The 25,033-nt window shown below is 40.0% G+C and overlaps 1 protein-coding gene across 1 annotated transcript in view; it reads left to right on the top strand.

Moving 5' to 3' along the window:
* The first annotated feature begins 410 nt into the window (after window positions 1-410).
* MOK (MOK protein kinase) overlaps window positions 411-25,033 on the top strand; it is a 100,943-nt gene continuing 76,320 nt past the window's right edge. Inside the window, exons 1-2 of the mRNA XM_036751075.1 lie at window positions 411-451; window positions 24,067-24,181. Coding sequence (XP_036606970.1) covers window positions 445-451; window positions 24,067-24,181 — 122 coding nt within the window. The 5' untranslated portion in view covers window positions 411-444. The remainder of the gene's footprint in view (window positions 452-24,066; window positions 24,182-25,033) is intronic.

Genomic DNA, 25,033 nt, shown 5'->3' with positions numbered 1-25,033 from the left:
CGTGGAGCGGAGGGTCCGTCCCGAGGCTGCGGTGGCGCCCGCAGAGCGCGCGGGCGGGGCGGGGCCACAATGAGGTCAGGCGTAGACGGCCGCGGGCTAGGAGACGGCGAGAAAGGAGGGCTCGCGGGAGCGCCGAGCTTGTGCGCGCGTGCGCAGCTGCCCTCCCGCCCTCCCTCCGGTCCATGGGAGCTTGGGGCCTTGGTGGTTGCCAGGGTGACAGCGATACAACATGGCGGCCGGACCCTGAGGCTCGCCACCGAGGGGGCTTTAGCTGAGGGTCCGCGTCTGGGGACTCGGGGAGTGGAGAAGTCATCTTTCCCTCCCCCGTTCCCCTCTTCTTCCTCCGCCTCCGCCCTATATCGGCGTGTGGTCTCTGGGCCGCCTCAGCCAAACCCAACCCAGCCCAGCCCGGACCGGACCAGCCCGGACCGGCCGGAGCTGAGCATGAAGAGTGAGTGAATGGAGCCTGACGGGCGGGGGGAGTGGGGGCTGCCTGGGCGGAGGTCGGGGCGGGGTGTCCGGTGTCTGCCCATCGGGGGTCTGCGCTGAGAGGGGAGACTGCTGCGGGGGGAGGTGCCGGGGCGAAGGGGGGGCGTGGGGCGGGGGGAGGGGGAGGTGGAGGTGCCTCAGTGATTCCTCCTGGTTATTTCAGCCTTCAGCCACCCCCGAGTTCAGGAAGCGTAGAGCTGGAAGGGACCCCCGAGGTCACTCGTTCAGCCCCTCCCGTTTTCTCGATCGATCACAGATGAGGAAGCTGAGGCCGGGAGTGAGGGCGAGAATGAGCTGTCCAGGGTGCCCGCGGTGGTAAATAGACTGCCGCGTGGTGGTTAAGCCCCGGGAGCCGCTCTGTCCGCCACGCCGCGGGTTTATTTATCGAGGCCGGCTGTTGGCTGGGGGCTAATGAAGTCCCAATCAGCCTCCGCCTCCAGGGAGCCGCCCGTCTGCTGTGTCTCATTAAGGAATGACCCTTTAGAACGAATCTTCTCCTAGAAAGCCTGGGCTTTTTGCTTTTCCCCTTGTGATGGTGAGGCGGGGAAGGCTCAGTCATGCTGGGGGGCTTGGGCTCGAGTTTGGACCGGAGCACGCTGTTGTGGTCAGTTTGAAGGGGTAAGATGGAGAAGCGAGGGGTGCTTTTCTGTGTTTGTTTTGGTTTGTGAAATGATAGGCGTTTAGAGCCGAAGATAAATTCTCCCCACTGCGACCCCCCACGAGGGGGGCAATCTCCTATTTGAGGTAAACTCCGTGTGGTTGAAAGAGCGCGGGACCAACTTTCCCATTTTATAGAGGAAGAAACAGAACTGTCTATGACTTGGAAATTTTATTGAATTGCCCTTTACGTCGCCACACTGGAAGATTCTGAAGGGTCTGCCTCTTGTATCCTCAGAATAAGGTTAAATTGTTGTGTATAGTATCTACATTTTGAAAAACTTGTCGTGGTATATGACATAACCTGAGTATTAAGTCAGACCATTCCATTCTTCAATCATAAAGGGAAAGTGACTGTGGTTTTTGTCTTTGTTGTGTATTGTTTACATCCATACCCTTTAATGCAATGAGGTCCGATAGAGAATGTGTTACAATCTGTGAATCCAGAGTACTGGAACTCCTCCCGTTAAAACAGTATTGCAGTATTAAGTCTGATAATAATACCAGGAATAGCTGATGCGTATATGATGCTTTGCCATTTACAAATTACTTTGCATATATTAAAGATATATAGCATAATACTCAACATTGCGCTTTAAGGTTTATAAAGTCCTTTATGTACATTGCCCGGTTTTAGCTTCAGTACAACTTTTTGAGGTAGGCGTTGTTATCCCCATTTTACAGGTGAGGAAGCTGACTCCCAGAGAGAATCCCATAATTTTAGAGCTGGGAAGGACCTCAGCGGCTCTTATTCCAACCTGTAAGTGTAAGAAGTCCCTACTACATGTAACGTTAAGGGACAAGTGTTCTTCCAGCCTCTACTTACTCTTCAAACAGTATTGCTGTTACTATATACAACATTGTCTTGGTTCTGCTCATTTCACTCTTCATTATTTCCTGCAAGTCTTTCTGTGTTCTCCTAAATCAGCCTGTTGGTCATTTTTATAGCATATTGATATTCTGTCATAATTATGTATCGCAGCCTACTCGGCTATGCCCTAACTGATACATGTCCCCTCACTTTCCAGTTCTTGGCTACCACAAAGGGAGCTGTTAGAAAGATTTTAAAACATAGAGGTTGTTTTCCTTTTTCCCTGTCACCTTGGGAAACAGATCTAACAAGTGGCATCGCAGGGTCAGAGGGTCTACACAGTATTATAATCTTTGGGCATAATTCCAGATTGTTCTCTCAAATGATTGGATCAGTTCGCAGTTTTACCAGCAGTGTATTAATGTCCCAGTTTTTCCTCATCCGCTCCAATATTTGTCATTTCCCCCTTCTGTCATTTTAGCCAGTCTGATAGGTGTGAGATGGTATCTCAGAGTTCTTTTAATTTGCATTTCTCTAGTCAACAATGATTTAGAGCATTTGTTCATGTCACTATATAAAGCTTTGTTTTTTTCATCCAGAAACTCTGTTCATATCCTTTGACTATTTGTCAGTGGGGGAATGACTTATATTCTTATAAATTTGACAAAGTTCTCTATCTGAGAGACTATATAAAATTTCCCCCCAATTTTCTGCTTTCCTTCTAATCTTGGCTACATTTGTTTTATTTGTACAAAACCTTTTTAATTTAAAGTAATAAAATTACTCATTTTATATTTCACAATGCTTTCCATATTTTGTTTATTCATAAATTCTTCTACTATCTATAATTCTGATAGGTAATATGTTTCATGTCTTTCCAATTTACTCGTGATATCTTCCTTTGTGTTTAGGTTATGTATCTATTTTGACCTTATATTGGTAGAGAGTGTAAGATATTGGTCGATCCTTAGTTTCTGTCAGGTTGGTTTTTGGTTTTCCCAATAATTTTTATCAAAGAGTGAATAGCTGGAAAGATTTAAGCTTTAGGGATAAGAATTTACTGTTTGTACCTCTTTTTCTATTTCTAATTCTGCTTATTAAAGAAGTTCTTCTCCTCAGTGAATTTTTGTATATCTTTTTCCATTTGGCCAACTCTGCTTTTCAAGGCTTTCTTTTCGTCATTGGATTTTTTGTGCCTCTTTTGCCATTTGGCCTATTTTGTTTTTAAGGTGTTGTTTTCTTCAGTATTTTTTTGTGCCTCATTTACCAGGCTTTTGACTCTTGTTTCAAGATTTTCTTGTATCGCTTTCTTTTCTCTTCCCAACTTTTCCTCTGCCTCTCTTTACTTGATTTTTAGAATCCTTTTTGAACTCCTTCATGGCCTGGAGCCAAGACGCTTTGGATGTAGGAGTTTTGACTTTGTTGTCTTCTTCTGAGTTTGTATTTTGATCTTCCTTGTCACCGTGGTAACTTACTATAATCAGGATTTTTTCTGCTGTTTGCTCATTTTCCAGCCTATTTCTTGACTTTTTACTCTGTGCTAAAGTGAGCTCCACTTCTGGAGTGGAGGGGACACTGTTCCAAGCTTTGGTTTTTTTGTGCAGCTGTTTTCAGAGGTAATTCTGGGGATCTGTGAGTTTTTGGTTTTTCCAAGGTGGTATGATCTAGGAAGACTACTTTTTTGTACCGTGCTCTGGTTTGTGAGTGACCACAAGTACTCTTTTCCACCCTGGAACTGTTACCAGGGTCCTGACTCCCCTCTGGCTGCAAGCTCTGGTGTGCTAGTGCTCCTCCTTGCCCTGAGACTAAGACCCACAACTGTGACCCAGATCCAAGTATGGGCAATGCAACAGAATCCTGTTCCTTGCGCCAGCAAAGTGACACCTGTAATCTCCTTCTGACCAGTTGTTCGACCCCTTTACCATCTGTGGGCTGGTTCTGGAGATAGCTATTGCTGGCACTGATTCAGTTTCCCCCAAGCACTGCTCCTAGTTTGCCAGGGCCTGGTCTGTGCCGGTGCAGCCTGCACTAGATTATGCTCCTCTCTCACCCTGGTGCAGCAGACTTTCCCTGCCCACCACCTAAGTGGTCTTCGGCTGTAAAATTGTTTCACTCTGTCCTTTTTGGGTTCTGCCACTCTAGAATTTGTTTTGAGGCATCATTTAAAGGTATTTGGAGGGGTTTAGGGGAGAGCTTAGGCAAGTCCCTACCTTTTCTCTGCCATCTTGGCTGCACCTCCAATTCCTTTGATATTCTGGATCTTTTGTTAATCCAAATGAATTTTGTTGTTATTTTTTCTAGTTCAATAAAATAATTTTTTGGTAATTTAATTGGAATGACACTAAATAAGCAGATTAATTTAAGTACAATTGTAATTTTTATTTTATTGACTTGGCTTGCCCATGAACAAGTAATATTTCTCCAGTTACTCAAATCTGACTTTATTTGTATAAAAAGTGTTTTGTAATTGTGTTCATGTAGTTCCTCAGTTTGTTTTGGCAGATATACTCCCAGGTATTTTATATATTGTTTATGGTTATTTTATTTTTATTATTTTTTTCTGATCTGTTTTTTGTATTTTTTCCCCCAATTTCATCTCAAGACAATTTTTTTATTATTATTAATTAATTTATTTATTTTTAGTTTACCACACACGGTTCTACATAATTTTGAGTTCCAGATTTTCTCCCCTCTCTCCCCCCTCAAGACGGCCTGGAATCTCATATAACTACCATGTATAACTTCGCATTGAATTAATTTATACACTAGTCAAGTTGTGGAGAAGAATTATGACCAATGGAATGAATCATGAGAAAGAAGAAACAGAACCAAAAAAAACCAAACCCCAAAACAAAAACAAAAGAGAAGCAAAAAAGGCCAGCATGTAGTGCGCCTCAATCTGTATTCAAACTTCACAGTTCTTTCTCTGGATGAAGATAGCATTCTCCATCGTGAGTCCCCTGGAGTTGTCCTTGCACCTTACGTTGCTGAGAAGAGCGAAGTATGTCAGGGTTGATCCTCACGGAGTCCATATATCTGTGGTTGTGTACAATGTTCTCCTGGCTCTGCTCCACTCACTCAGCATTATGTCGTGTAGGTTTTTCCAGGTTGTTACGAAGTCCATATCATCCCCATTTCTTATGGCACAATAGTATTCCATTACCTTCATATACCACAGCTTGTTCAGCCATTCCCCAATTGATGGGCATCGCTTTGATTTCCAATTCTTGGCTACCACAAAAAGAGCCGCTATAAATATCCTTGTACATATGGGTCCTTTTCCCGCTCAAGACAATTTTTAGCATTCATTTTTAAAAAGATTTTTGTGTTCCAAATTTTCTTCTTTCCTCCCTCCCCTACCTTCTTCCTAAAATGATAGGTAATTTGATATATATGTGCTATCATGAGAAATATTTCCATATTAGTCACAGTTGTGAAAGAAGAAACAGATCAAAAGGAAAAAAAACACAAAGAAGAAAGTAAGTGAAAAAATATACTGCAATCTGCAGTCAGAGTCCATCAGTTCTTTTTCTGGATGTGGATAGCATCTTCCTTCCTGAGTCCTTTGTACTACTCTTGGATCATTGTGTTGCTGAGAAGAACTGAGTTATTGATAGCTGATCATCATACAGTGTTGCTGATACTGTGTACAATGTTTCCTGCTTCTGCTTTTCATCAGTTCATACAAGTCTTTCCAGGTTTTTCTGAAATCTGCCTACTCATCATTTCTTATTGCACAATAGTATTCCATTATATTCATATACCACAGCTTGTTCAACCATTCCCCAATTGATGGTATCCCATCAATTTCCAGTATTTTGTCCCCACAAAAATGGTTGCTATAAATATTTTTGCGCATGTAGATCCTTTTCCCCTCTTTATGATCTCTTTGGATACAGACCTTGTAGTGGTATTGCTGGATCAAAGGGTATATACAGTTTGATTGGCCTTTGGGCACAGTTCCAAATTGCTTTCCAGAATGGTTGGGTCAATTCACAACTCCATCAATGATGTATTAGTGTCTCAATTTTCCCACATCCTCTCCAATGTTTATCATTTTACTTTTTTTCATAATAGCCAATCTGATTGGTGTGAGGTGGTAATTCAGAGTTGTTTTAATTTGTATTTCTCTAATCAAAAGTCATTTTGAGCACTTCTTCATATGCCTATAGATAGCTTTGATTTCTTTATCTAAAGACTGCTTTTTCATATCTTTTGACTATTTGTTAATTCTCTGAATTCTTTACTTTTGCTCTTCCTTGTTTAGATATCAGCACCTTAAAAGGTGTTTGGTAGAGCTCCTTCTTTGCCTAGTGTTCCAGGTAATTTATTTAATATTGGAATTAGTTGATCTCTAACTGTTTGGTAGAATTCACTTGTAAATCCATATGGTCCTGATGCTTTTTTCCTTGGGAGCTCACTTATGGCCTATTCAATTCCTTTTTCTAAAATAGGTTTATTTAGATAGTGTATTTCCTCTTTCTGTTAATCTAGGCAGTTTATATTTTTATAAATAGTCTTCTACCTCACTTAAATTGTTAAATTTATTGGCATGTAATTGGGCAAAATAACTCCTGATAAGTGCTTTAATTTCATCTTCCTTAGTGGTATATTCCTTCTTTTCATTTTTAATACTGATGATTTGGTTTTCTTCTCTCTTTTAAAAAATCATATTACTGGTAGTTTATCTATTTTATTAATTTTTTCCATAAATCTAACTCCTAGTTTTATTTATTAATTATTTTTTTACATTAAGTTTTATTCCTCTCACTTTTAATTTTCAGGTTTTCCAAGGTGTTTAGTTGGGAATTTTTAACTTGTTCTTTTTCTAGTTTTTAAATTGCATGCCCAATTCATTGATCTGCTCTTTCTCTACAGTATTTTATTGATGTATAAGTATTTAGAGATACAAATTTTCGTCTCATTACTGCTTTTGCAGCATCCCATGAGTTTTGACATGTTGTTTCATCATTCTTTTTAATAAAATCAGTTATTTCATTGACTTGTTCCTTAATCCACTCATTCTTTAAGATTAAATTAGTATCCAATTAATTTTTAATTTCTTCTTGTATTATTGTATCAAGATTTTTTTTCTTTCTGATTATAGCTTTCAGGTAGTCTGATTATTCTTAAGTCTTCTCTTTTTGATATGTTCTCCAGATCAGTTTTTTTTGATGAGATGTTTCACATTCTCTTCTGCTTTTTCATTCTTTATGTGTTGTTTTATTATTTCTTGATCTTTTATAATTTGTCTGGCTTCCCCTTGCCCAATTCTAATTTTCTTTTTCTTTAATCACTAAAACTTAAATATACAAAATAAGAAAAGAAAAAGAAACATTATAAACTTAAATATTAAAACTCAAATATGAAATAAGAAAAAAAAGCATATCATATGTACAGCAGAATGTAAGAGAGGATTCAAAATATATAGCAATAAATTTCCATGACAAGAAAGCCCATATAATAGGCTTATGTGTTATTATATATGTATATATAATAGTTATATATTGTATGCATATAATATATAATAGTTGTGTTGAGACCTGTCCATCTTTGCTTCCTTGTAAGTTTTCTTTTGTTCTCTGCTGTGTACTTTTTAATTTGTTCTTTTTTTCCCCTTTCTTCTCCCCACCCCGAAGGCTACAATGAAGTGCAGATATTTTTGTATATAGATACATATACATATATATGTGTATATATATATCTATATCTATATATCTATATCTATATCTATATCCCTACATTCATAATACATACAGACATATACACACACGTACATACATAGACATATACTTTCCCTAACATTCTACTTCTGATCTTTGTTTTTATATTTGTGCATAGCTCTTACTTCTTATCCCTCCTAACTCTTCTACTTTATTACTTCTACCCGCTACCTTGCCCTTCTGTTACTTAACCTATCCCCCCTCCAAGGACCTTCCCCTCTAAAGATCCCTCTCATTTCCTCCCATTTCCATTAAGCTAAGCACCCTTCTATATACCCCCTTTAACCTCTTCCCTCACCCTCCCCTCTAGAGATCCCTCCCTTATCTTCTCCCCACCTCCATATCCCCTTGGCATTTTATTTCTTTCTGAATTTAGAAGACCTTTGCGCTCCTCTAGATATATATGTATTGTTCCCTCTTCAACCCATTCCTGATGAAAGTAGGTTTCCAGAACTAACAGCCCTCTTCCCCTATCTAATTCCTCTGTGTTGTTCTTCCTCTCATACCTCATTTGTATAAGATAATTACTCTTTTTAGCTGTTCTTAAACAGTTTTACTTTTTATAGTCATATCCTCAGCTGTACCCCAATCTTTCTTACGAACTACCCAATTACTAATAACAATCTTAGACGTATGTTTTGCATTTTACATACCTGAAAGGTAAACTGTCTTTATTGAGTCCCTCGTAATTAGTCTTTGGTATGTACCTTACATTTCTTTTGGCTCTTTTATGTCAAATCTTCTGTCAAGTTTAGGTTTTTGTTTTTTTTTTAACGAAGTCCTGAAAGTCTGACAGTTCATTAGATGTTCATTTTTTTTTAAATTCAGGATTATGCTTAGCTTTGCTGGGTATGACATTTTCTGCTGGAACCCCAGTTCTTTTGCTCTTTGATATATAGTATGCCAAGACCTGCCGTCTTTTAGTGTCACTGCTGCTAAGGCTTTTGTGGTTCTAATTGTGGCACTGCCATATTTAAATTTTTTTTTCTTGATGCTTGTAATATTTAATCCTTGAGCTAGGGGTTTTGGAATTTGACTATAATAGTCCTGTGGGAATATCTCATAGGATCTCTTTCAGGTGGTTATTGGTGAATTTTTTTCTATTTCTACTTTCCCCTCTTGTTCTAATGTTTCAGGACAATATTCTTTAATTATTTCTTGTATTATTGTATCAAAATTCTTTTTTTGGTCGTAGCTTTCAGGTAGTCCGATCATTTTTACATTTTCTCTTCTTGATCTGTTCTCCAGATTAGTTGTTTTTCTTATGAGATATTTTGCATTCTCTTCTATTTTTTAATTATTTATATTTTGTTTTATTATTTCTTGATCTCTTATAACTTCACTGGCTTCCTATTGCCCAAATCTGATTTTCAAGGTGTCATTTTGTCCCCTTAAAATTCTGGATCTTCTTTTCTAATTGGTTAACTTTCTTTTCATAATCTTCTTGTTTTTCTTGGATTGTTCTTATTTTTTTTTAAAGTTTTTCTTCCATCACTCTCATTTCATTTTTAAAGTCTTTTTAAAGTTCTTCTATGAATTCTTTTTGGGCAGGTGACCATTTGATGCTACCCTTTGGGATAGAAGAGGGTTTCTTTTTTTCAGTATCCTCCTCAGAAGATGAACTCCAGTTTTCTCAATCCCATAGTAACTCTCTGTGGTTGGATTCTTTCTCCTTGGCCTCTGCATTTAAAAAAAAATTAATAGCTTAGTTTTTGTAATCACCTCTAGTCCTGGGGCATGGGGGAGGGGGAGTGGTGCCTCTGGCCTCAGATACTCCATCAGTTCTCCTCTCTGGCCTGGAACCTAAACTGAGACTTAACAGCCTCCTGTAAGTGCCCACAGCCAGCAGCGTCCCTGACCCACTGCTTCTGTACTCACTGGGCATGTGCTGGTTTCTTCTTGGCCCACCTTCTGCATCTCTGTAGCACAGTTGGGTCTGGTGTTCCTTGTCAGCAGAGGTTGTTGCCAACTCCTCTCACTGTCCCGGGGTAAAAGTTCCTGTGACTAGGGCCAAGGCAGCTTCTCAATATATCTAACCCCAGGGCATGCCACTTGTTTAAGGGGGACCCAGAACCTAGCATGGTGGTGTTCACTCTTCATAGGGAACAAACTTGGTCCTGGGATTTTTCTTCAGATCTTCCCTGATTGTCCCAGGAGGACCCCTGTTATACCCCTACTCTAATTTGTTTTTAGCACTCTATGTTCTCCCTGAGGCGCTATTTCATCTGCTTTGTTGGGGAAAATCTTGCGTTTGGAATTTTCTGATCTACTCCATCTTCCCAGAATCCTCTGTTCTGCAATTCTAATTTTCAAGGAGTCATTTTCTTCCTTAACATTGTGGATCTCTTTTTCCAGTTGGTTGATTTACTTTTTGTAATCTTCTTGTTTTTCTTGGATTGTTCTTATTAAAAAAAGACCTCCATCTTATTTGATTTTTAAAGTTTTTTTTAAAGTTATTTTATGGAATCTTTTTGGGCAGGTGACCATTTGATGTTACTTTTTGGGGGAAGAGAGGTTTTTTTTGCTTCAGTATCCTCCTCTGATGATGAATCCCAGTTTTCTCTATTTCTACAGTAACTTTCTGTAGTTGGGTTCTTTCTCCTTTGCCTGCTCATTTTTTTTGGTAGCAGCTTATTATTGTAATCACCTCTAGACCTGAGGTATGGAGGATGTGCCTTTGGCTTCAGATCCTCCTTCAGTTCTCCCCTGTGGCCTGGAACTGAAACTAAGAACTCCACCTTCCTGTGAGTGCCCACAGCCAGAGGCATCCTTGGCCCACTATTTCTGTACTCACTGGGCGTGTTCTGGTTCCTTCTCGTCCCAGGCCACTTCTTGGCAGCACAGGTGGGCCTGGCATCCCTTATCAGCAATGGTTCCCTCAATCTTCCCCTCTCAGATGCCTGATCCACCTCATTGTATGACTCCTCTCACTGTGCAGGAGGTGAAAGTTCCTGTGGCTGGGGTGGGAGACCACCTCCTGACCCAACTAGCCCTAGGGCTCTCTGCTTGCTGTTTAACAGAACTAGTCTGGAAGTCTTTACACTTCATGGTTCTTCTAGTGTTCCGTAATCCAAGGCTAGGTGTGGTCATTGCCCCTCATACTTTGGTCTATAAGTGACCTCAAATACTTCTCTCTTCCCCTGAGCCTCAACTAGGAACCCCAGTACCACTGTCACTGCAATGCTCTTGCTTCCTGCAGTCCCTCTGGTGGCTGCAAGCTTCAGCTCTTCCCTCTGCCCTGGAACCAAAACCAAGGACTTGTGTATGTCTGCTAGTGAGCACAACCATCAGGACTCTCACCCCTCTGTGGCTGCACTCACTATTGTGCTCACTCTTTGCCTGAAGCCACAGCATAGGATTGTGTCTGGTGGGCCTGCCTGGGCCTTGTGTCCAGCACCAGCAGAGGGCTGCTGCAGTCTTCCCCGATCAGTTGCCAGACTCCCACATAGTATGTGGGCAGAAGCTCCCAAGCTAAGACTGTTGCCTACACAGTTGCCCCCAGGGTTTGCTATTTGCAAATACAGCAGGTAGTATCTGCATTTCAGTCTGGCCAGACCATTACCCCTGAAGGGTTTTCCCAAGTTGTCTTAGGCTGGACAGCTTCTTTACCTTGACTTTTAATTATTTCTGCCACTCTAAAATGTATTTTGAGGCATTATTTTAAGTTATTGTGGGGGAATTTAGGAGAGTCAGGTAGTTTCCTTCCTTATTCCACCATCTTCCCACAATTCCCTTTCACTAGATTTTGATTTTATAAACTTTCAGGTCTACTTTGAGCACTTAGCCAATCTAGCAGCATTCTGCAGAGCGTTAGGATAGATAAAGCATTTATCAGGAGAGAGAGGAGGTAGAGAAATGAGGGGAGAGGGAGAACAGTAAAGGAGAAAAGGGAGCATTTGGAATGTAACTGGCAGGATTGATTATTATTTTTTAAAAATTATTTATTTATTTAGTATTTTTAGTTTTCAGCATTAATTTTCACAAGAGTTTGAATTACAAATTTTCTCCCCATTTCTACCCTCCTCCCACTCCAAGATGGTGTATATTCTGATTGCCCCTTTCCCTAGTCAACCCTCCCTTCTGTCACCCCACTCCCCCCCATCCCCTTTCCCCTTACTTTCTTATAGGGCAAGATAGATTTTTATGCCCCATTGCCTGTATATCTTATTTCCTAGTTGCATGCAAAAACTTTTTTGCTTTGAACATCTGCTTTTAAAACTTTGAGTTCCAAATTCTCTCCCCTCTTCCCTCGCCACCCACCCTCCCTAAGAAGGCAGGCAATTCAACATAGGCCACATGTGTATCATTATGCAAAACCCTTCCACAATCCTCATGTTATGAAAGACTGACTATATTTTGCTCCTTCCTATCCTATCCCCCTTTATCCAGTTTTCTCCCTTGACCCTGTCCCTTTTCAAATGTGTTTGCTTTTTGATTACCTCCTCCCCTTATCTGCCCTCCCTTCTATCGTCCCCACTTTTTTATCTCCTTCCTCCTTCTTTCCTGTGGGGTAAGATACCCAATTGAGTGTGTATGTTATTCCCTCCTCAGGTCAAATCTGATGAGAGCAAGATTCACTCATTCCCCCTCACCTGCCCACTCTTCCCTCCCAACAGAACTGCTTTTTCTTGCCACTTTTATGCGACATAATTTACCCCATTCTATCTCTCCTATTCTCTCTCTCTCAATATATTCCTCTCTCATCCTTTAATTTGATTTTTTTAGATGTCATCACTTCATATTCAACTCACTCTGTGCCCTCTGTCTATATATATATATATATATATATATACATATATATACATACACATATACATATATATGTATATTCCCTTCAGCTACCCTAATACTGAGGTCTCATGAATTATACACATCATCTTTCCATGTAGGAATGTAAACAAAACCGTTCCACTTTAGTAAGTCCCTTATGATTTCCCTTTCTTGATTACCTTTTCATGCTTCTCTTGATTCTTGTGTTTGAAAGTCAAATTTTCTATTCAGCTCTAGTCTTTTCACTGAGAAGGCTTGAAAGTCCTCTTTTATTGAAAGTCCATATTTTGCCTTGGAGCATGATACTCAGTTTTGCTGGGTAGGTGATTCTTGGTTTTAATTTTAGCTCCATTGACCTCCGGAATATCATATTCCAAGCCCTTCAGTCCCTTAATGTAGAAGCTGCTAGATCTTGTGTTATTCTGATTGGGTTTCCACAATACTCAAATTGTTTCTTTCTGGCTGTTTGCAGTATTTTCTTCTTCATCTGGGAGCTCTGGAGTTCGGCAACAATATTCCTAGGAGTTTTCTTTTTGGGATCTTTTTCAGGAGGTGATGGGTAGATTCTTTCGATTTCTATTTTACCCTCTGGCTCTAGAATATCAGGGCAGTTCTCCTTGATAATTTCTTGAAAGATGGTATCTAGGCTCTTTTTTTGATCATGGCTTTCAGGTAGTCCAATAATTTTTAAATTATCTCTCCTGGATCTATTTTCCAGGTCAGTGGTTTTTCCAATGAGATAGTTCACATTGTCTTCCATTTTTTCATTCCTTTGGTTCTGTCACTAGCTTCTACTTGTTCTAATCTAATTTTTAAGGTAGTATTTTCTTCAGTGGACTTTTGGACCTCCTTTTCCATTTGGCTAATTCTGCCTTTCAAGGCATTCTTCTCCTCATTGGCTTTTTGGAGCTCTTTTGCCATTTGAGTTAGTCTATTTTTTAAGGTATTGTTTTCTTCAGTGTGTTTTGGGTCTCCTTTAGCAAGTCATTGACTTGATTTTTATGGTTTTCTCGCATCCTTCTCTTTTCTCTTCCCAATTTTTCCTCTACTTCTCTAACTTGCTTTTCCAAATCCTTTTTGAGCTCTTCCATGGCCCGAGACCAGTTCATGTTTTTTTTGGAGGCTTTTGGTGTAGGCTCTTTGACTTTGTTGACTTCTTCTGGCTGTATGCTTTGGTCTTCTTTGTCCCCAGAGAAAGATTCCAAAGTCTGAGTCTGAATCTGAGTCTGTTTTCGCTGCCTGGCCATGTTCCCAGCCAACTACTTGACCCTTGAGTTTTTTGTTGGGGTATGACTGCTTGTAGAGTAGAGAGTACTTTGTCCCAAGCTTGAGGGGTTGTGCTGTTGTTTCCAGAGCTATTTCTACACAACAAGCTCTGCCACACCAGCGCTTCTCCTCCCCCAAGAACCACCAACCTGGACCAGACTCAGATCTTAAGCAGGCTCTGCACTCCTGCTCTGATCTGCCACTTAATTCCTCCCACTAGGTGGGCCTGGGGCCAGAAGCAACTGTAGCTGTAGTTCTTTCCTCAGAGCTGCACCACCTCCACTGCCCCCAGGGTGGTGGCCAAACTGTGAACTCCTTTCACTCTGTCCCAGCAGCTTTTCCCACTAACCTTCTCTGTTGTCTTTGGTGTTTGTGGGTTGAGAAGTCTGGTAACAGCCACAGCTCACTGATTCAGGGCGCTAGGGTCTGTTCCGCCCGGCTCCCGGTCTGTTTGGTCTGGGCGCAGCCCATGCTGGGCTCTCCTCAGCTCTGCTCCCACCTCTGTGTGATAGACCTTACCCAGCCACCATCCAGGTTGTCCTGAGCTGGAGCCCTGCTTCCCTCTGCTATTCTATGGGTTCTGCAGCTCTAGAATTTGTTCAGAGCCATTTTTGATAGGTTTTTGGAGGGATCTGGGGGAGAGCTTTAGGCAAATCCCTGCTTTCCAGCCACCATCTTGGCTCCGCCTGTGCTGGCAGGATTTATTAGCAGAATAAGAAGACATTCCTTCTTCAAAGCAGGAGACAAGAAGAAGTGACTAGAGACTTTTATAATTGTGAAGGAAATCCTTTTAGACTATGCCATGTTCAGTAGGATACTTCAGTCAGGATACCTCTCTTGCTCTGGGCCTCATCATCAGCGTAATTGTTCTACCCCTTTGCCACCATGACATCCTGTAGCCCATGAGGAATAACCTGTTCTGCTTACAGAAGCTTCCTTCAACCCTAAAACCAACAGAGGGAAGATGACACATCATGTTTGAGACCTTCAGTACCTCAGCCATGTATGTTGCTATTCAGGCTGTGTTGACTGTGTATGCCTCAGATCATACTATTAGTCTCATTATGAACTCTAGTGCTGTGTCACCCACACTATGCCCACTATGCCCATCTAGAGTTGGCTGGCTATGACCTGTCAGATTACCTCATGAAGATATTGACAGAAAAGGGAAATTGTTCATGACATCAAAGAGAAGCTGTGCCATGTTTCCTTGGACCAGGGGTGGGGAACCTGCGGCCTCAGGGCCACATGTGGCTCTCTAGGTCCTCAAGTGGTGCCCTTTGACTGAATCTGGACTTCAGAGAACAAATCCTTTTATTAAGGGGCCTGGACTTTGAGTGGCAGAGATCTGTTTTCTTCCCTTGTGAAGAGCTATCAGTTTCCTTATGGTTAGGTGATAACCTTTGGCAATGAAAGGTTCCGGTGTCCAGAGGCTGTCTCCCAGCCATCTTTTCTGGATATGAGATCCTGTGTTATTCATGAGACCACTTTCAATTCTGTCATGGTGTATGATGTTGATATCCAAAAAGGAGGATCTGTATACCAACACAGTATTGTCTGGTGGTACTATTATGTACTCTGGTGTTGCTGACAGAATACAGAAGAAAATCACAGCTCTGGCACTTGATGCAATGAAAATTAAGATCATTGTCTTCCCTGGAGCAATTCTATCTGGATTAGTGGTTTTATTCTGGCTTCTCTCTCCATCTTAGAGCACATGTAGGTCAGCAAGTGGGAATATAATGAATTTGACCTGTCCATTGTCATTGCAAAATTTTTCTAAATGGGCTGCTAGCAGATTTGTAACATTTACTCTGAGTAGTCAAAAAATATAAATTTGCCCTGGAAAATATACACCTCAAATTCACCCCATGAAGCTGGAATAAATCATCTTTGAAAAGAAAAAGTTGTCCTTGGGGAAATTTATATATGATATTAGGCAAATTTCAGTACTTTTTAGATTGTTGAAACATTACTGATAATGTTATAATTATAATTAATCTTATATTCAAGTTAACAGTTGTTCTGTTGGTGTTCATTTCAACATATCTTGTTGATATCTTTGACCTAAACTCTGATACAGGTCACTTCATGTGATAAGTAAGGCTAAGAGTTAACTTCTATAGAGAATCAAGCTGATAATATGGCAATAAAATATCTGTATGGCTGGTTGACACTCAGCTATTCAGTTTAGTTTAGTTTAGTTTTATAAGCATCACATCTGTACAGGATATCTAAAGGCCACATTACTAGCACCTGAATGAGCTGACTTCCAGATTTTTTCTCCTAAGTCTGGCAAGAAGTAGTTTATTAAAGACTATTACATCTTGCCAGCATCCTGGCAGGAATATGTATTGAATCCAAGCCTTAGGTCTTTTTTCCCAACTGTTTTCCCCCAATGTCATGGGGTTAAGCTATTTAACCTTGAATTGCAAAAATGTTTGCATTTACAACCTGTATATTTGTGCATGTAGTTAGTTTATGCAAGAGTTTTGTATGTTGCCTTAATGTTCTCATTCTCATGTCACAGTAGAAAGCCAAAATTTGTAGGTCACCTAAGTGTTTAGCATTGTAATGCCCAACATGCAATTGTATAAGAAAAAATAAAAGTACTGTAAGTAAACTTCAAGAAAAAAAAGGTTGCTTGGGGCACTGAGAGGTTAAATGACTTTTTCAGGGTCACACAGCCAGGGTGCAGGTCTTGAACCCAGGTGTTCCTGACTCTTAAGTCAACTCTCTGTCTATCACTGTCCACTTTCTTCTTACATGATCCCCCTAAGTCCTTCCATTTTTCCTTGTTTTCTCAGACCATCAGTCCTTCCCTGGATGTATTATCCAACTTTTAATCTTGACTCTATGATTAATCAATTCTATGCCAACCACCCTTGACTTCCTACTCCCCTTGTGCTTCTGTCATTTGTACATATCTTGTCTTTAGTCTTACAGTATCCTGATTGTTCATTGTGTTAGCTCCTACTCCTGAGCCATTAGATGGTCCATGAGGAAGTTGTATAACCATGGTGACTGACTTCACTACAGATTCTTATTATATTTTATTATATTACCTCAGCTGGGCTACAAGGCAATCCTTTTATCACAATCCCTATAGTAGCTATTTCAAACTCCCTTTTCAAGCCTTTTTTTGCTATCTGTCTCCTTGCACTCAGTAGATGATCTTTCCTCCTCCTCATGAGAAAATCAAGGCCATCTAGCATGACTTACTTCATCAACTCTACTCCATATCTTAAAACACTTCTCTTTTCTCTTCCTTTCTTTAACTCCTTGCTCTTTTGCCAAAGTTAAGTGGCCTGAATTTTTGTAACTTTTATCCCATACCATCCTATCTCCTTTGGGAATTTGCCCTAGCAATCATTTTCTCATCTTCAATCTCTACCTGTCTGTTGTCTCTTTCCTTACTGCTTACAACATGCTCAGGTGTCCCTCATCCTTAAAAACAAACAGCTTTGCTTAACCCTCCCTATCTCTTCAGATTCTTTTCCTGTGTCTCTCTTACCTTTCACTGCCTAATTCCTAGAAAGAGTGGTTTTTATTTCCTGCCCCTTTTTTCTTACCCTCCATTTTTTTCACCCATTCATTTTTTTAATTTGTTGCAATCTGGCTTCTGTTCCAACCATTCAATTGAAATTGCCCTCACCAGCTGCCTAATGGCTTTTTCTTAGTTGTCATCTTCCGTGACTTATCTGCTATTCCTCATGTGGCTGACCATCTCTTCCTCCTGGATATTTCTTTTTATTGCCTTCTGTGACACTGTTTTCTCTTGGTTCTTTTCCTTATCTGCTCTTTTCAGCTTCTTTTGCTGAATCATCGTCTATCACTTTGTCTCTTAGGTGTAAGCGTGACCCAAGGCACATTTCTGCACTCTTCTCGTATTTCTCATATTTTTCCACGGTGATCTCATTAGCTTCTGTGGGTTTGTTGTCATTTTCAAGGAAATTATTCCCATATTCATATTTCAGCCTCTCACTTTCCTCCTGGATTCTAGACTGGAATGACCAGTTTTAGACTTGTTGCCTAAACCCACACCTCCCAACCTTCCTCCTGCCTACTCAGATTCTTAACTTCAGAGTCACAGAATCATAGATTTAGAGCTGGAAGGGACCTTATGGGTTATCTCGACCAACCCTTTGATTTTACGGATGAGGAAACTGAGGCCCAAAAGGTTGAGTGATTTGCTCAAGGTCATACAGGTTTTACCTCTCAGAATCAGGGGTTTGACCCCAGGTCCTCTGAATCTATCTATTGTCTTTTTCACTGTACTACAGTGTCAGTCTATACTCATTTATTTTTCACTTCCTATAGCCATTCAGTTGCCAGATCTTGTCTATTGTTTCTCCAAGGTTCTCTTTAATCTCTTCAGGTACATATTATTACCCTTGATCCTTTTCAAAGTTCTTACAACTTATTCTCTGCCATGTACTCTTTGGTTCAGTGATGCTGGCTTTCTAGCTGTTCCTCATACAAGACACTTTGTCTCTGGGCATTTTTTTCTGGCTGTCCCCCATACCTGGAATGCTTCCCTCTCCTCATCTCACTATCTTATTTCAAGTTCCAATTAAAAACCCATCTTCTATAGGAAGCCTTTTCCAGTCCTTCCTAGTGCCATCCCTCTTTTAATTATTCCTTATTTTTCCTGTATATAGCTTGTTTGTACATATTTGTTTTCTTATCTCCCATTAGATTGTGAGATCCTTGAGGGCAGAGACTGTCTCTTGCCTCTTTTTGTATCTCTAGCACTTAGCTCAGTGCCTGGCACATAGTAGATACTTAATAAATGTTTATTGGCTGACTGACCCTAGTTCAGACCTCAAAAACTCTTGCCTGAACTATTGTAGGAACTTCTTAATTGATCTCCTTGCTTCTAGTCTATCCTGATCCAGTCCGTCATTCACTGACTTCCCAAGTCTGACCGGCAGATTACCTGTTCATAGTGGCTTCCTCTGACCACTAGAATAAAGTACATACTCTTTAGCTTGGCACTTGTGGTGCTATGCAAATGGATTCTAACCTGCCTTTCCATTTTTATTAGACATTACTTAACATTCTACATTCCAGATAAACTGAAAAATTAGTTGTTCCTGAAACTCAGCATTTCATCATTGTAACAACAGTGTTAGTAGCAGCTGCTGTGGGGTGTAAGCCCAATAATACTAACATGCAGGAGGGCTGCTAGCACAGGGTCTTTGATCTGCTTTTCTTAGGAAAATAACTGTAAGGGGTTTACAATCTCACTTTAATTAAACATACATATATCATTCACTTAGATCGGGGGAAAAAGTCAGCACCCTGCACTTCAGAGAAAACACAAGCAGGAATTACAAACAAAAATTATATAAACAGAGCAAATAATGCAAATCAGCAGACAGGGCTTCTGTCCGTCCATAGCGATACATACATAGTTACCAGAGAGAGAAGAGCCAACATCTGGGTTTTCAAAGCTGGGGGGGCTCCTTAATGGTTACCCTGAGTCTCATCTGCCCAAATCACATGAACACTCTTCCAGTGAGTGAGCCCCAAAGCAAAATGCTAACCTCAGAGTATATATACACTTTTTCAAGGCCAGCCCATAGAGGGTGTCACAACCGTGTGACTCAAACTCATATGACCTAGGCTTTCTTGTGTCTTAAGCGGGTCATCAAAGACTCGATTCAAAACAAAGGCAAGACTCTATCAAAGGCACTCGATTGCCTTGGTGCTGAGAAGCGCTCCGAAAGAAAAAACAGCAAAAAGTCCCACTTTGCTTGCCATTACAATTCTCTACCACTATTTATTTTCACAAGCTGTCCCCTGTGTCCTTAATGTCCTTCACTCAGTCTTATTTCTGCCAATCTCTTTTTCTTCAAGACTCAGCTCAGGTGCAACCTCATCTGTAAAACCTCTGATTGCACTCCTTACCTCCCAATTTGTTATGGTCTTTCCTTCCCTAAATGATCTCATATTTACTTTTCTATGCATGTATATTTCCACAGCAGAAATTGAGCTCTTTGGGGGATAGGTTTTTCTCACTTTTGGCTTTATATCCCCATATATATATATATATATACACATATATATATATATATACACACACATATACATATATATATATATGTACACACACACACACACACACACACACACACACACACATATATACGTCTTCAGTGAATGTAGTTGAATTCAGTTGAAAATACTTGAAGAAAAATATTGTCCTTTTACTTCCCTCCATGCCACTCATCACACTGAATTTTTAATAGTTATTTGTGTACATGTGTTATTTACCTACTAGACTGAGCTTCTGTAGAGGCTAGTGACTATCTTATTTATCTTTGTGTACCCCATAGTACCTAATACAGATACTTACTTGCACATAGTAGCTGTTTAGTAAATGTTTATTGAATCAATTTCTTAGGTTTTTCTCTAGGCCTTTCTGTATGCCTGTCACTTTGTTCCTTCAGAATTGATTTTTAAGAAGAAAGTATAAGGTGGCTCTCATTCATGGATCCCAATTTTCTCCTTCTAAATATACCCATTTGAGGCTATATATCACTGTGAGATGTCAGTTTGGGAAAGACACAGCATGATATAGGGCAAAAGAATACTGGACTTAGAGGCCCAGGTCTGAGACTGTGTAACTGTGGACATGTCATTTAACCTCTCAGAACCTCAGTTTCCTTATCTATAAAATGTGGATAATGAGATGATTGTTAAAACGAGATTGTTTTAAGGAAAGAACATTAGCATAAACTCTATAGAAATGTGAACTATTAATCTTAGGAAATAGGACCTTATTTAAAATAAACCTTTGGTAAAGGGTGTTCTGTTTCTTTCCTCCAGTTTATACTTAATAGTGCTATCAGAATAATATTTCTTTTGTGTAAATCTGGCCATGCCACTTGTCTGTTCAAAAGACTTTAGTGGATCTCTACTGCTTATAGAATCAAGTGTAAATTCGTCTGCCTCCCAAGGCTCTCTATAATTTCTAGCTTTATCTTATTACCCTACTCTGCCCTCTACTTTTAGCTAGTCTTGACTATTCTCTATCCCCTTGCCTCCTCTCATTTTTTTTTGTAATTTTTCAATGTACTCCTCAATCAGTCAATCGATACTTATTAATCATCACATGTCCTCAGGCACTGTCCTGGGGTAGAGGCAAAGTAAGTTATGAAACCAAGATGGTCTCCTTACCCTCAAGGAGCTTATTTTCTGTTAGAATCCTTGCATAATTTCAGCCCACTTATTATGAGACTTCTCCACATGTGACATGCATACTTAATATTTGTGGTCCACATCTAGATGTTTTCCTTGTTAGAAGAAAATGTGATTAAATGCCCAATGGTTGAGGCATTCCGATGTTAGTGCAGTGCAGTGTTCCACCTTTCTGCAAAATTCAAAGAGTGTATGGAAACAAAGGAAAATCTCTATGAAATGATTCATGCAAAGTAGAAAAAGAACTGAAATTACTTCATACATACTACCTACAGCTATAGAAATATTATGCTTCATGGACCTGCAATTTCATCAGTGTGAGTCCTTCCCCCACCAATGCCGAGTATAACTTCTCTATCACTTAGTAGACAGCCAAAAATTCATCACCCTGTGGCCAGCTTAGCAATGAACTTATAAACTTAGCTAGGCTGGTCCTTGGGCCACAGACACACCATTCATTACCTAGGTGGAGATAGTATGGTACAGTGCAAAGAGCAATAGATTTGTAAATGACCTGAGTTCAAATATCCCACCTCGTGTGACTTTGGACAAATCACTCTGGGTTTCAACTTTTTCATCTATGAAAAGGAGTGGGTTATCCCCTATAAACCATGACTTTTAGAATGGGCTCCTTTGGGAAATAGAGTACTTCACTCTCATTGGGGGTCTTTAATCAAAAGCTCTTAAGACCATTGCTCCGGTATGTTGCAGAGGGGATTCTTTTTTAGGTATAGATTCAACTAAATGGCCTTGTGGTCCCCTTTAACTCCAAGATTGTATAGTTCTGAGACTATATTGGAAGTCTTTCCAGATTGGGAAGCCCTGCCAGAGCTTGGGTTCCTCTCTTACAGTTTTTGAGAGCTCAGGACCACTTCCACACCACAATGAGACAACCATTGGTACAGGACTTCAGTGGAAGATGGAAAGATCTGTATAGATGCTTGTGTATGGTAAAGCACATACACACATATATGTATACATTCACACACACGTATATGCACATATACATGTAGATGTGCATGTATTTATGGATACATATATATTTGTATCTATTCACAAATACATGTGTGATCAGAAAAGGTTATCTGTAGTGTTATTTTGTTATGGATAAGTTGCTATTGATATCCACATACTTAAGTTGATTAAACTTGTGCTTCAAGGAGAAGAGAGTTCATCAGTCTGGGCTCTCCTTGTATCAACCCAGATTATAAACTCCCTCCACAACTTAGTAGGAGGCTGTGTGGAATAGTGGATAAAAATTGAACTTGGAGTCAAGAGCACCTGAAATCAAATCTTTCTTCTGACACCTACTAGCCATGAAAATTTGGCAAGTCATTTAACTTCTTTGAGCTTTAGTTTCTTTACCTATAAGATGAGAATAAAAATACCTGTAGCACTGATCTCAAAAGATTGCTATAAATGAAGCTCAAATCAGGTAATGTACGCCAAAAGCTTTGCAACCTTTAAAACACAGCATAAATGTCAGTTCTTATTATTAGGATAAGGACTAGGCGTGTGATTTCGTTGGTACAGGGAACTCCCTGGTAAAGAGGCTCCTTCGACCAATTCAGGTTGGCACTTTCTCTGAAGTCTGATGATTGCCCAGAGTCCCACAGCCAGGATGTGTCAGAGGCTGGAGATTTTTCTGGTTTCAGGGCCAGTTTTCTATCTACTGGATAATGCTTTCTTGCTTATTAGATGGCTTTTATGAGTTGCTGTAGCCAAAACAAATCATTTACTTGGTGTCTGACTTTCATTGTTACTCCAGTCCTTAGGACACACAGGGCAGCTAGGTGGGCCAGTGGATAGAGTACCAGGCTTGGAGTCAGGAAGACTTGAGTTTAAATTCATCCTCAGACACCAGCTTTGTGACCCTGGGAAAGTCACTTAACCCCATTTGCTTCAGTTTCCTCTTCTGTAAAATGGGCTAGAGAAGGAAATGGTAAACCCTGTCAGTATCTTTGCTAAGAAAACCCCAAATGGGTCATGAATAGTAGGAATTGAGTGAAGCGACTGAACAATAGTAGACACAAACTCGATTCCCAGGCCAGCATGCAAAGCCTTTCCAGTTTGGGATAATGTGCCTGAACTTTGCTTTATTGGCATAGCCCTCAAGAGGCCAGGGTTACCTCCACTCCACGAGGACCTTCATGCACTAAAGCTCTCATCATGTATTATAGCTATCTGTGTTGGTATTTTATCTTCATATTGGGCTGTGACTCTGGGCAAGTCACTTAACCTCTCAGTGCTCTGGAAAACTTCTGAAGATTATAAATTGCAGAGAAGGTGTCTCCTTTCGTTAGTAGAGAGAGCTGTCTCATGGAGGAGTGGGGAGTTCACTAATACTGGTGAAATTTTAGGTCCAGTCCCTGTCCTAGCTCCTATCCCTGTCTTATTAGATAGTACGTTTCATGAGGGCAGGAGCGTCTCTTTTTTGTCCACTTTACTCCTCCAGCAGAGCCACCACTCTAGTTCAGGCCTTCATCGCCTCTTGCTGAGCTGCTGCTATAGCCTTCTAATTGTTTTCCCTGCCGCACTCCAATCCTTCCTCCACTTGGCTGCCAAAAGTGATTTTCCTAAGGCACAGGTCTAACCATGTCCCCTGGCTGGCTATTACCTTCAGAATCAAGTGTCCTGGAGGACATTTAGCATTTAAAGCTCCCTGTAAACCAGACGCTTCCTCGCTTTTCCAGGCTTTTAACAGTTAACTCCCCTCCATTTACTCCATAATCCAGCTACTCTGGCCTTCTTGCTTTTCCTTGCATTCGACAGTCCATCTGTAGTCTCCTTGAATGCAGTAACTATTTCTGCTGTGATTTACGTGCTCAGCACTTAGCGCAGTACCTGGAACACGGTAAGTGCTTAATAAATGCTTTTTGCTTGACTGATCTAGCACAGTGCTCTGCACACCGGTGTTTAATGTGTATTTATTGGATGAATAAATATTTTATAAATTGGGATTTTTCTGTAAATTAGATTGTCTGAAAGTAAGGAAAATGTGTACTTTAATAATGGCATTTTCATATTAAACTATTCTTTAGTTTAAAAATCAAAGATATTTGAATCTCTTTTACGTGTTTATGTTGTCAAATATGAGTGTAAAAATCAATAACAGCTTACAAATCACCTTATTTTTGTTTGTAGAATATAAAGCAGTTGGCAAAATAGGAGAAGGAACATTTTCTGAAGTTATAAAGATGCAGAACCTAAAAGATGGAAGTTACTATGCATGTAAACAGATGAAACAGCATTTCGAAAGGTAAGCAAAAACTAGAAAGTTCAAATAAACAACTACAGAATAATGTGCCATGTCATTTTCTTTTTGGAAAATAGACATTTGTATTTGGCAACATATAGCCTGATTCTTCAGCCGTTGTAGAGTATGGGCTTATTTTTTTATGATTTATTAAATTTGTCATCCAGTTGGAGTACAACTATAATTAAAGACCATAGACTCTTTAGAACACAAGGTATTCCTCAGTTACTTAATGGATGTTTTCCTGAAAAGCTGTGTGTAAATTGCATGTTTGCAAATCAAACCCTATCTGAAATACTTTAGGGGTGTTTCCAGTTGAAAAGAGTTCTTTTGTGAGCTCTTTGATAGTTTGAAGAAACACATGAGGAAGGGGGAACTCTTGTTTGTGGGCCAGATATGAGCTGTGTCTTACTGTTAATTAGTTTATAGTCAAGTAGGAGATGTAAGCTGTACCCAGGAAATAAAACTTCCATCATTATATTCCGTCATGTATTGCCATTATAACCTAATTAGATTAAAGCACTGGTTTTGATTAGGGGAGAAAAAATGCCTTTTAGAAGAAATGAAATTTATTTCTTTGAAACTTTTAAACATTTGTGAGATGAGACAATATTAATTTCTCGACAAAGATAAGGAAACCAATTCCTTTTTAATATTAAAGGGACTTTTAGGTCTAGGTAGTAAATTGAATGTCCCTCTAAGGATCAGGATACATTACCTGATTTGAGCTTCATTTATAGCAATCTTTTGAGATCAGTGCTACAGGTATTTTTATTCTCATCTTGTAGATAAAGAAACTAAAGCTCTAAAATGTTGAGTCATGTCTTTATATTCTGGGTAAACAAAACTTCAAAA

Source organism: Trichosurus vulpecula, chromosome 3, assembly GCF_011100635.1.
Source record: "Trichosurus vulpecula isolate mTriVul1 chromosome 3, mTriVul1.pri, whole genome shotgun sequence".
NCBI classification, from domain to species: Eukaryota; Metazoa; Chordata; class Mammalia; order Diprotodontia; family Phalangeridae; genus Trichosurus; species Trichosurus vulpecula.
Note: the sequence above shows the minus strand (reverse complement) of the source record. Positions and strands in the feature narration are given on the sequence as shown.